At 48.0% G+C, this 12,546-nt stretch overlaps 4 protein-coding genes across 4 annotated transcripts, besides 2 other annotated features; 2 read left to right on the forward strand and 2 right to left on the reverse strand.

Annotated features, from left to right (window-relative positions):
* Positions 1–216: 216 nt before the first annotated feature.
* FPSE_01522 (uncharacterized protein) lies at positions 217–642 on the reverse strand (the record flags this gene model as incomplete). Its single annotated transcript, XM_009254642.1, has 3 exons — positions 217–355; positions 409–536; positions 592–642. The coding sequence occupies 3 exons, from the start codon at positions 640–642 to the stop codon at positions 217–219; spliced, it is 318 nt and encodes a 105-aa protein (XP_009252917.1).
* A 278-nt stretch (positions 643–920) lies between these two features.
* FPSE_01521 (uncharacterized protein) lies at positions 921–1,791 on the forward strand (the record flags this gene model as incomplete). Its single annotated transcript, XM_009254641.1, has 3 exons — positions 921–925; positions 1,072–1,183; positions 1,249–1,791. The coding sequence occupies 3 exons, from the start codon at positions 921–923 to the stop codon at positions 1,789–1,791; spliced, it is 660 nt and encodes a 219-aa protein (XP_009252916.1).
* Positions 1,668–1,779: a microsatellite.
* Positions 1,792–2,775: 984 nt separating the features above from the next.
* FPSE_01520 (uncharacterized protein) lies at positions 2,776–5,009 on the forward strand (the record flags this gene model as incomplete). Its single annotated transcript, XM_009254640.1, has 9 exons — positions 2,776–2,970; positions 3,021–3,086; positions 3,140–3,253; positions 3,309–3,383; positions 3,433–3,460; positions 3,513–3,848; positions 3,903–4,541; positions 4,605–4,741; positions 4,797–5,009. 9 exons carry the CDS (start codon positions 2,776–2,778, stop codon positions 5,007–5,009), a joined length of 1,803 nt encoding a protein of 600 aa, XP_009252915.1.
* A 211-nt stretch (positions 5,010–5,220) lies between these two features.
* FPSE_01519 (uncharacterized protein) lies at positions 5,221–5,766 on the reverse strand (the record flags this gene model as incomplete). The annotated part of the gene is made up of 2 exons (XM_009254639.1): positions 5,221–5,625; positions 5,677–5,766. The coding sequence occupies 2 exons, from the start codon at positions 5,764–5,766 to the stop codon at positions 5,221–5,223; spliced, it is 495 nt and encodes a 164-aa protein (XP_009252914.1).
* Positions 5,304–5,363: a repeat region.
* Positions 5,767–12,546: the final 6,780 nt, after the last annotated feature.

Here is a 12,546-nt window from a genome sequence, read left to right on the forward strand (position 1 = left end):
TAACGACGGCATATCCCATCACCTAGCCCCAAAGAGCCTCCTCTTAAACCCAACAAACGCCATCGCTATGGAAACAAGTAGTGTACACTATACACACGCGGCCATATGCCCACGCCAGACCCTAGTCGTTGATTATGTTTTTTTGTAAAGCTCATAAATCGATTCTGATGGATCCGAATATCGAGAACTCGAACGAGTGTTCTATCGAGTTTGGACTTAACCGTTCTTGTCCAGGAACTCCTTGGCCTCGTTAACCTTTGTCGCAAGGTAAGGGCTGCCGCCTCGATCGGGATGGTTGAGAAGCATGAGGGTTCGGTGGGCCTTGCGGACCTTGTCCTTGGTAATGGCTCGCTCGCTGAGTGGGATGTTAGTGCGTTGTTGGATGCAGTAAGGTTGGTAAAAACGTACTTGAGTGACAGGATCAGAGTAGCCTCCTTCTTGGTCATCTTGGCCTCAAAACCGCCCTTGTAGAAAGCCTTGCCCATGGCTCCAACGCCACCCCGTGAGCGTCTCCATGCGACCAGACCAGCTCGACCCTGCAAAAAGCTGTTAGTGACCAGAATTCGATATCCGTTTTCCTTGATTGCGTACCAAAAAGGCCGCGACGGCAGCGCCGGCGCCCCATGCCATAACAGAAGCCATTTTGAATAGTGATTTTGGTCTAAACAGACGTAATTTGGGTGAGGCAAATGGAGATGTCGGGACCCGGAGGGCAAATCGGGGAAAGTTTTCAAGAGACTCCGGCGCGGACCGGCGACTATCGGATTCATGTTTGTCCGGGGTCGTTATCGATAAGCTTAGATGGCGGCTGGGGACAAAAAAATCTTTAGAGCGAAAAAAAGTTCGGGATACCTCAAAACCAGTGGGGTGGGAAGCTGAATTGAAGTTGTTTTGGTCTTATAGACCACCACCCATACAAAATGAGGTAAGTTGTTGGATATGGATGGGCTCTTTACTGGATGCTTGTCTTGATCGAGGATATACTTGTCAAGGTTATCCTCTTGGAGACTGCGTATCCACGATATCGAGGTTTCAGCTCTACCTTGAACTGTCACTAACGAATTACTCTAGAATCGAAACCTGTTACTTTTGCAGTCGCCCTGCTTACCCCAGCAAGGGTATCACCTTTGTGCGCAACGATGCCCGAGTCTTTAGATTCTGCCGCAGCAAGTGCCACAAGAACGTACGTCTACAGCAACGTTGCGACCTGCCTCAGACCTCACACCGCTAACACTGCTACCTCTACAGTTCAAGATGAAGCGAAACCCTCGCAAGCTCAAGTGGACAAAGGCCTTCCGCAAGGCCGCCGGCAAGGAGATGACGGTCGACTCTACTCTGCAGTTCGCCGCCCGCCGCAACGTTCCCGTCCGCTACGACCGAGAGCTCATGGGCAAGACCCTCAAGGCCATGGAGCGCGTGTCCGAGATCCGTCAACGTCGTGAGCGCGTCTTCTACAAGAAGCGCATGGCTGGCAAGCGTGAGCGTGAGCTTGCCACCGCCCGCAAGCTCGTCGCTGAGAACGAGCACCTCCTGCCCCGCATGCGCGGCAGCGAGAAGAAGCGCCTGCGCGAGCTGGGCTTGACCGAGGAGGATATCGAGGAGATGGAGCCCGAGCGCCAGAAGTCCAAGGCTTTCGGTGGCGAGAAGAAGAGAGTCGCCATTGCTCTCGAGGTCGACGACGACGAGGATGATGACGAGGAGGGCGAGAGCGGCATGTTTGACGATGAAGACGAAGAGGATGACGACGAGGACGACGATGATGAGATGGGCGATGTCGACATGGAAGACTGAACGAAAAAAGTCATTGTCGGTGGATAAAAAAGAAAAAGTTGGTGCAACATGTCCACGCGCGGAGGCGGGCTACTAAGACAGCGAAAGCAAAAAAGGTCTACGAGACAAGGGCGTTATGGGTGTTTTTGATTCGAAGGCATACCACGGCGTTGGGATACTATAGAGAGAAAGCATTTTTCTTCGTCATGCAGAGCGCGCGCACCCAAGAAAGAAAGAGTTGGATGTGACCTGTTTTTATTTGGCGGAATGATTTGTGTTTCCCAGTTATCTGTATCCCAACGAGCAAGTCCGGGTTGACCTTTTGTCATTTTCATTCTGGAGCGTTCAGTACGGGACGTTTTCGAATGATTTGGACAGGCAGGCTATTATCATCATCAATGTTATAGAACCAACTTTTGAAAAAGAGGTCACTTAATAAAACAAGGTTAACCAAGTTTGTTTGTCCCAGGGAGTTTAGCCGTGGAGAGGGGCTATTGGTGGTTAAGACGACGATCAGGGAAAACTGAAATGGATGCATCTCATGACTCTTGACGCTGTCCTGGAATAGGCAATTGGAATCAAGTGCTGCGTGGTAGGACGACGTAAGCTACCTAGTAAGCCTAGATCTAAGCGTCGTAAGAAAGGATCTCTGCCCTGTAAGGCAAGTCCAACTTGAATGTTGAGAGCTGAAAAAGGGATGCCTTGGATGGTGTTTGCTGGGTCCATGGTTGATCAATCACTGTCTCTATTTGCACCGCTGATCTGGCTTATCATCCATCCCGTCCTGCAGGCATGTCTTAGGCAAAAGCTAACGATTCGTAAGATAGACTTTGGAGCACAACGGTCCAATTTCTTTCTTCCTGAACTTACCCTCACCTTTCGCCCTATTTTGTCGGTTTACTTTATCGTCTTTATGTTGTGCGGTTTACAACCTTGAGTGACAATTGGGTCTATCTAGCCTTGACTCCTCGAACAGAGTAGGGTTCTCCGATACCCCTCTTCGCCATGAATGAAAAGACGACTTCAGAGGCAATGCCTCTATTAAGAGACCGCCTTCAGCAGCGCCCGCGCAAATCCAATGTTTCTACTGTGTTGGGACTTTTGGCTGCTGTTTGTCTTATCGGCTTCTTTCACCACCGCCCTCACCCTGTACCAAACCATATTGAGGAGCCCACAGAGAAGCCATGGACTTGGAACGATGTAAGGACATAATTTACGACACTAAGAACAGATCTCTAACATAATGACAGATCAAACCACGACGAGACCTCCTCTGGGAGTCATGTTATGACAAATTTGAATGTGCAAGGCTTGACGTAAGTAATTGCTTCGCCAGTACTCATAACATACACTAATGGCATATATCTAGGTTCCTATGGATTGGCTCAACCCTTCTGATAGAAAGCGCGTGGTCCTTGGAGTTATCAAACTACCGGCCAAATCCAAGAACAATAAAGTCTCCCCGCTATTCATTAACCCCGGAGTATGGTTCTTCTTTAATTGTTTGTCATATCATATATGCTGACATGTGATACCAGGGCCCTGGAGGTTCAGGAATCGCCTTTGTGAAGCGCGAAGGCCATATTCTGCAAGCAATCGTAGGCGACAACCACGTAAGTCTACTCAATACACAGAATCGGCTCAGTATATTCACTGTTCTAGGATGTGGTCAGTTTCGACCCTCGAGGAGGTGAGTTATATATACAAGTCACCATTTTAACTAGAAATACTGACCATTTTAGTTGGGGTTTCTACACCCCGTATGGAGTGCTGGGGTTCACCCCAAAGACGGCGACTTTGGTCTCTTCAAGAAACACCTGTAGCTGATGAACATCCCGGTCTTATCTACGATGCTTACGCTCGAGCTACAGCCTACTCGGGTGCATGTGAGTCAGCAATGGAGGACATGGGCCTCATGCAGTTCATCGGAACCGCATCCATCGCCAGAGATATGCTGGAGATTCTCGACAAGACGGGTAACGAGAAGCTTCGTTATTGGGGTTTCAGTTACGGTACTATTCTCGGTGGTGTGTTTGCTGGACTATATCCTGAACGGGTAGAGCGACTTGTCAGCGATGGTAAGTCCTTCAATGATATTAACCCTCTTTCATCATGATTAACCAATGACTTAGGAAACGTTGACTATCATGACTGGTTCCACTTGGATCATAGAAACTTTGTCACTGATACAGACAAGATTTTCGACGCATTCGACACAGCATGCCACAAAGTCGGTCCTCTCAAGTGCGCGTTTCACGCCGAATCTCCCCAAGCCATTGAGAAGCGCCGAGGCGATCTCCTCGCCCACCTCAAGAGGTCGCCAGTTCTGCTTCCCGCATGGTCTCAAGACTCGGGCCCTGAACTACCCTTCCTGATCTCCTACTCGCATCTCCAGCGTCTCATCCAGACTTGCATCTATGCCCCGATCGTCAAGTTTCCTCAACTGGCTCGTGTATTTGCCGCTCTGGAGAAAGGTGACGGAGTGCCTTTCTACGAAATGGTCCTGGAGATGAGCGATAACAAGGCACAAGGCGGTCTGTGTGAATTGGGAGATACTCCTGCTACGACACCTTTCGAGACGCCGATGGAACTCGATGCTTTCCCTGCTATCATGTGCTCGGACTCAAAGGCCGCGAACGAGTCCCCAGAGGAAATTGCAGAGTACTTTGACAAAATTACGAACAAAAGTCGCTGGGCTGGTGCAGCCAATGCCAATTTCCGCGTTTCTTGTGTCGGAAGAAAGACGAGGCCGAAGTGGGAGTTTACAGATGGTGGGGATCTCCAACTCTCGTCCAGGGATATGCATAAGACGAAGGTGCTGACATATTGAGTAGACGACTTTAGGGGCGATACTGCGCATCCTATTCTTTACATTGGCAACATAGCCGACAATGTCACACCTCTACAAAGCGCATTTAACAACTCAGCCAAGTTCCCAAGCTCAGTTGTCCTCACCCAGAACGCATACGGGGTAAGGCACCTTGGACTTTTTAGTATAAAATATGAAACTGACTTGTATTTTGTAGCATTGCTCTCTCGCCGCGCCCTCAACTTGCTCGGTCCGTTACGTGCGAGAGTATTTCCAGAATGGAACACTCCCGGCCAATGGAACGGTATGCGATTCGGACTTTGACCTATTTGAGTTGCCTGTTTTGGGAGAAGAGATTATGGGCTTGGATGAGCTTAGCTCGATTGCTCTCAAGTTGTCTAGGGAAGTAGAGATTCCAAGGACCTTTTGAGGGTCATTTATAAGATATATTTATGTATGAATGAATTATGAACTAGGGAGAGGACTCGAGGGGGAATGAAAGAGGTTGAGTAGCATGATTACAAGTCATGAGATGCAAACACAATTTCTTGATAATGCAATTAATTCATGGACCGATTAAATTACTCAATTATTCCAACTCAATGATCTCAAACTATTCCTACACTATAATCCAAACACAATCAATCCTCATTACGCTTAACATGCTGAGGTCCATGATGCACCTTCTCAGGCATCTTCAATCCCTTCTCAACAGTCTCCCTAATCTTCCTCTCCAACGCCTCCCCCCTCGACTTCTCCTCTTCCCTCATCCTTTCCTCCTCCTCGAAAGAAATAGCATGCTTCCAGTTCCCCGCGCCTCCGCGACCACCCAGCCCGCCTCCCCGGACAGCCTGATTCTTCATGAGACTCGCGTTCACCGCAGCAGCCGTCTTTCTAGCCATCTCATCCTGCTCGGCCGCGTCAGGCAGGTCTGACGGGTTGACGTAGTTGCCGGATCCGCCGCGTCCAGCGCGCGCTGGGACGTTGGCTGTTGCGCGGTCTGGAGGGGGCACTTCGTCGGTGGCTAGGCTTTGAGCTTCGAGATCCTAAGGGGGTTTGAGTATGAGAATAAAAGGAGTATTGGCGGTGAGCTTTACCTTGTCGGCATCGTCAGCCTTGTTTTGGACAACGTAATTCCCTGCTCCACCTCGCCCGGTCTTGCGGTATACGTCTTGATCAGCAGTCATAGTTGTTTTGTTGTTGTAGTGATAATATGTGGTATTGAGATCAAGACAAGGTGGCTGCTATAATGCCAGACAACCCAGGTAGTTATGAACAGGGTTGCTGTTGTTGTGGTCGTAGCAATAACAAACAAGATAAACTTCAAATCTCTATAACAATAAAAAGTCAAGATGAGAGGAAGAAAATCTAAAATCCTCAAAACGATCAAGCCACCGACGGATTAAGAAACGTGGGGGATGAGCTTTTAAACTATAGTACTACCTATACCTAACCTAGTGACTGTACTTTGTCCGACATGATGAGTTTCATAATGGTGTTGTCTCTATATCTCTCAGACGAATCCGCCTCCCACTTACAACTTTATTTATCTTTGACCTAATTTGAGTGCGACGAGCCGACTTGCGGTCTTTTTTTTTTCATGTGTCAACGGATTTGGACATAAGAATTAATTCAGCGCCCGCTGTAAATCGAAACTACCTAAATTAGAATGCTCTAATCCGCGGGGTACATGAACTAGACTGTAGATCTTGATAGATTGACTGTGAGCTATGTTGCTATGAGCGATTTGCTTCTCTTTCACGTATATATATAAGTCATTCCAAGTTGTCACGACTTCAAACTCTTCCAAGACAATAAAATCATGTTTCGAGTATGGCCGTCCTTCAATAAAAAAGTATGTTTTGTTGTCGTGGCTTGAACTGCAAGTTGATGTCATGATTAATGATCGACATTGTCAAAAGTGTTCAAGGAAGGACTTCAACCTTGAGAGACAGGCTTCGCATGTACCGAGATCTGGCATATCTGAACCAATCTAGATCAAACACATTCATCCTGTAGATCCTTCTCAGTATCCTGATTCTGTGACAAGCCAGGGTGTGTGAGAGCAAGCCCTCTCTTCCCACTCACGTCAACACAATTCAGAGAACAAATCATTGAGCCCCCACAGCTTGATCTGTACAAAGGAACAGACTTCAATAAACAAATCAGCCATGCATATCCACTGTGATCCCATGAAATCACATAGACGTCGTCAAAGAAGCTCAACACTTTGTCATCGAGCGCTCCGACATCGGCCATGGTCCTTCACCCAACCAACCACCCATGAAAGATACATGCCTACTCGTTGATATCCGAGGCTTGATGCCCTTATCAAGCAAGATGCTGCAGATCTCCAAGCACGTCTTTGTCAAATGGGCAATTGTGAGTGTCGACCTCTGTTGAGCTTATCTGCCCACTGGGAAGCACGTCACGAACGCCTTCAAATGGTGAATCCTGCGGGATATCCGTCCAGGAAATTGAAGCCACAATCTCAAAATTGACCTGCAAGACGCCATCAATCTCCAAGCCACAAAGGCTAGCCGAGCTATTCATTGTTTCTGGAATCTGAGCAAAAGGAATTCGGGCACCCGTCCACCCGTTGTAGGGCTCCAAACCCAACCAGCATTCCATTCGTCCCGTCTTCTAAACTGTGCCTGGCCCAGTCCGGCGCCGACAAGCATTGCTGATCTCGGGAAGGGACAGGCTAACAACCCGTAGCTTCTGCTCTGTCTTTAGAAATCTGGCCAGACGATCCTATCAATGGAATCCTTGCCATGTCTCAAGACTTCAGCCAGAATGTTAAGGAATCCTAAACACAATGATATGAAACCACGTGGACTGGGCAGCTCCCATGTCATGCTATGCAGGAACAGCACAGCACAGCTCAGGAACATGGAATATCGAGCAGTGCCTTGCCGTGATGATACAACCTTGCTGATGCTGCCCTCTCGGAATCGCTCGTGCCCGTAACGGCGAGAGTCACAAACAACATGGAGGCATCTTTCAGACATCCTTTGTCACTGTCTGTATCCAGTTAACGAGGCATGAAATTCCCCATTCTTATCAAGATAGGAACATCCACATCCACAGCTCTTTGAATCCCTGTCGAGGTTCGAGCACGCCCCTGTGCGTATTCTGGCCGTGGGGCGTACTAACTGTGCCACAGATATCAGCAGGACCCAGTCCAGCCCAGCGAGGCGGGCGTCGTGATAGAGGAGGAGCAATTAATTCATAAGGCGGGGAAAGAAAGCCTCGGCGAGAGAAGCACAAATGGCATTTGGCGGCAACTGGCGGAGACGGTATTCGGGCTCGCAGCCGCTCTGTACCGCTAAACAACTGGCGGGATCATAATGTAAGTGCCGATGCTGTACAGACTTTACCATAGGTAGTCTATGTATGTGCTGTACAATCGTCAAACAATCACCGGCCGGGGATTCTGTAACTGGTTGAGATCCTTTCAAGCGGATCCAAAGGTCCGAATACTGGTGAATGATGAGGTCTCATTCTCGATCAATTCATGCATTCATTCATGCAAACACAAGCGTAGAGAAAGCAGGTCGTCACCGACCATTCCAATGGTACCGATCCTATTTGGATTAGTGTTAGGTCTTCTGCCCCTAGAGAACGGAAGAGCCCAAGAGAGGTCGTTGTTGGGTTGGTTGGTTGCCAAAACTGCGTGTTACTGCTTCTGACACTAAGACTGTCCAGATATCCACCCGGCTCCAGCTGTCATGAGCCAGACTAGGTAAGCCTCTTCTTGTACCGTACAGCACTGTCTGTAGTGCTTTGTAGTGCACTATAGTAGTGTGTGTAGCGGACAGCGGGCCTCTGGAAGCGGCGGCTCTTTCAAAGGCCCAGTGCTTGTGCTTTCACGATCAGTGATCCCCGGATCGTCAACGCAGGCTCGGCTGCAGAGCCGGTAATGCGAGCGATTCAATACTGTTGCCGACGACAGTCAGATTCTGGACAGGACTGGGCAGATACTGTAATGGTGTACAGTGAAGTATTGCCTGTCCTCGTGCCAATGTCTCACTGCTGGGAAGCCTACTGGCCAATAACGGTATACTCGCACGGCAGTGAATGGATGCGAGGGCTTGTTTCTCACAATTTTTTTTTTCTGTCTCAAGACAGGATCGAGATTGACAGAATGTGGAGGAATGTGTATCGAGTCTGATTGGCCTTTGTCCATGTAAGCTCAAAGCACCCTCAATGCGGTCTTGTCCTAGGAGACTAGGAATTCCACTCTTATGGAGTCTTTGTCATGTTAATTAAAAGGAACCAGTCTTTTTTCTCTCTCAACACCAGTGGTAGTCAACTGTTCATCTGCCTGTCAGAATTACATCATTGAGTGAAGTAGGTATAAAAATTGCAAAAAGTCAATGTGCAATCGATATCTGACCGACGACAAAGGAAGGGAAAGGATTCAGGGCATAATCTTGAACGAGTATCAGTTTGTTACCTTAGTACCTTTTGGCCAGGGGAACACACATTCTGATGACGTCGTTACGATCTCAAAACTTGAATTGTTGTCCTCGTATCTGAAAGCCAATTTGACAAAGGAATCGAAGGAATGCACTGCAGCCATTCGGATTGATCTTCGAAGCATCAACTCCACGTGTTGAAGCTTAATAATTGGAAAATTGGCACTGAATAGCCTCCCGTTATTGGTAGACTTTTTTCCGATGGGAACTGGGATTTATATTAGGGATCGTCGCATGCTATCTCAAGACGGAAGTGCCCCGTAGGATAGTCAGGAACGTGTGATGGATCATGAGTGTTGGAGGGGACCGTCAACATGTTTATTGATGGCCTCGAGCCGTGAGGATAGTGAGTGGTATTCAAGGTGATGGAAAAGTCAGAGATCACGATAATAGATTGCCTGTGTTGTTCAGGCAGGCAGTTCGTCTGATCCGTAGAGGCAGTGGCGATCAAGGACTGAGGTTGCATCTTCCACAATTACACAACAGCAGCACAGGCCACCTACCTTTTTTTACCCGTAGAGGTTGTAGCGACACATCCTCCCAGATTCTCACGATACTTCGACCTGTAGGCACAGTACGATACCTTTTCAAGGTAGACTACCCCCTGTGACCCGACACGACCGACGGCAAGACGGAAGTGCAGCAGTTAGGTCAGGTGAAAGTGCTTGTGATCTGTGACGATCCAAGAAAGGAATAGCAGTTTGAGGGGTAAATGGGTACATCGCTACCAAGATCAACCCATCTGTATCTGGGATTCGACAATGACTGCAGCCGAGTGCCGCAGAAGATATTGTGTCGTAGATGCACATACAATAGTCTACATCACATATCTTGACACGTTGGACAGGATGCTTGAGTTGTTTGTTACCGTTCACACCCGCCTCCTTTCTGTACTTTACTTACGTGAGAATCTGGGCTAATCTGGTTTCATTGATGCCATAAAAAAGACCAAGGTAATCACATTACTTCTCTTGCCCCTTTTAGCATCGCCAGTCAGTCGCTGTCAATGCTAATCTGTCCCCTTATTAACCGTGTCAGCTAGCCTAAAATTGCGGTGGCAGCTAAATCCAGGGCTCTCCTTTTTCTGCTTCCATTGACGATGGCTTTTTTTTTTTTTTAGCGATGTGATGGTGGCTGTAGCTGACGACTCTTTGGTGGTAGTGGTGGATCGGGTTCTGTCTGTATCGAGAAACTAAGAATGAGGGGTATGCGTCCCATTAGCAAATTAACTACACGCCCTAACCGTTTTAGGTAGCTCTAAATCAAATAATTCATCCTCAAAGAAAGACATTCTACGGAGTATCAGACTCCCAAGAAACAAGGGCACTCATTCTCTCGGGCAAGGCATCTTTGGATACGAAGGAAAACTCTGTTACTCTATACACGATCAATGCAATATCTCTTGCGAGTTGCATGGGATGTGTGGTCCTGACAAGAGTTTACATGGATGGTTCATCGATCGCTGAGGATCGACCAAAGAAAAAAAAAGTTGGAAAAAGAAGGGTCTCAACTTTTTTTCTCTCCTTGAGACGTCCAGAACAAGCCATTGCCGAATAAGAAGAAGTCTCTTTTCCATCTGACTTTCTGTCTAACCAGCCGGCACGGAGTATAAAACATACTGTACAGCACCGTAGCGTTATCAGATCAGATCACCACTTGGTCACTTGGCTGGATTAACCCGTTCAGGTTACTGCAAGCAGTCAGGGCCAGGGCAAGGGTTAGGTTTGAATGGAAAGAGAGCATGGGTTATCACCACGTGTAAGAGGAGAGGATAGGAGGAATTGTTTCTGATGGAAACATGCCAGGGATTGATTAATACATACGGTGATGGTGACGGACATGAATTGCTACTTCGCCGCTCAGTCATCAATCATTCAATTTCTTGGCGAGAAGCAAGCAAATAAGGAACGCTGATGTCAGCGACATTGAAACTGCATAATTTAAACTTCAGGCATAAAACAACATAATAACCTTTTTGAAAAAGTATTACGCGTTGGGATGGTTACAGAAACAGGTTTCCAAAACATCCACAACCCAGGGCTCGAAACAGATCCATTGATCCTTGGTCAGACGTCTCATTAGACGCGTCTCACGCTGGTACAGTTAGCGAGAGACATGAGAGCCTCGTCTCTATCAATATTTGTTCATTTCTGAACCCAGCAGTGTGCCTTGAACAAAGGAGTTAATAAGACACGACAGCCTGTTACATACGAGAGTTGACATGGTATATCAGTCTGAGCACGGTTCGATATCAGTACCTGACGCTGACAGCTTGGTACAAAATTACCTGATACGAGATGAATTGACGGCCACTTGTTCAAGAATCTCAAAACAAATTCTTGACCCAAGAATCTGAGACAATCTCGCTATCACCGCATACGATATCATGGTAGCAATCATCTCGTCTTGCTGGGACGCATTGAACTATTGTATTGAATTGCACGTACTCTGTAATTATTCGTGGCATCGGTTCGGTCTCTCCCTTTCTCTCTAAAGTAGTGCTTACAGTGCGAACATTGACAAAAGTCATCCCCCAGATTTCACCCCACTCAGTCCCCAAAACAAGTCTTCCCTTCAGCATCAACTCCTCACTCCTTACGCCCATGCCATTCAACCCAACTCAGCTCCCCACCCAGTGCGAGCTCATCACCATCTCGATTAAGCCTGGCGAGACTGGCTGCTGGGCCGCCCAGTCCGGGCAGGGCTGCTCTTCCAGCCTACAGGGCACAGGCTACAGACCAGGCCACGGGGCCACCGTCCACTCTACCCGTCTCGGAAGTTGGGGAAATGGAGAGAGCGAACTGCAGCGAGTTGATTAAAGGCAAGTATATTTTTATACATACTCACGACGGGCACTGTCTGTACTGTACAAAACTGTATTATGTACCCATTGTGCCACGGAGTCCAGGCAATGCAATGAGGACATGGACGCGTCGGGTGACGAATCAGCCCAGAATCAAGCAACAACAAAGGCGATTTACTAATTAATTCCATGACTGGCTACTAACGATTCCCAACAGGAAACCTAGGCCAAACGACGAGCGTCACCCATCACGACTGTTGAGACAGATACTCTTTGTTATTATACCCTCCGCCTGGAACCGTTTGTGCAGACGGGACCTGACTTTCTCAGCAGCAGATAACCTTCAGGAACAGTGGAAACGGCTAGTTTATTCCCCTGGCTACAACGTTGTGCAGCGGACAGGACCCTGGCACCAATTGTGATGGTGCACAAACCGAGCCAATTCACTGGTTTATACCTTATCAAGCAAAGACCGGTGCCAGTTTGTGAGGGGGAATCCAATCATGGACCAGCGCAAAAGCACAACGCCTCATGCAGGACGGGAGGGGAATTGAGGGGATACATGCTTCTGTCTGTATGTAGGTAGGTATGCATGTACAGTACTGTATTGCCAGCATGTCCCCTCCAAAGCTGGTCACTGTCGTCCGTTAATAGCATGCTTTCGCTGTCACTTGCTTTGATAC

Source organism: Fusarium pseudograminearum, chromosome 4 (assembly GCF_000303195.2).
Source record: "Fusarium pseudograminearum CS3096 chromosome 4, whole genome shotgun sequence".
Lineage (NCBI taxonomy): Eukaryota > Fungi > Ascomycota > Sordariomycetes > Hypocreales > Nectriaceae > Fusarium > Fusarium pseudograminearum.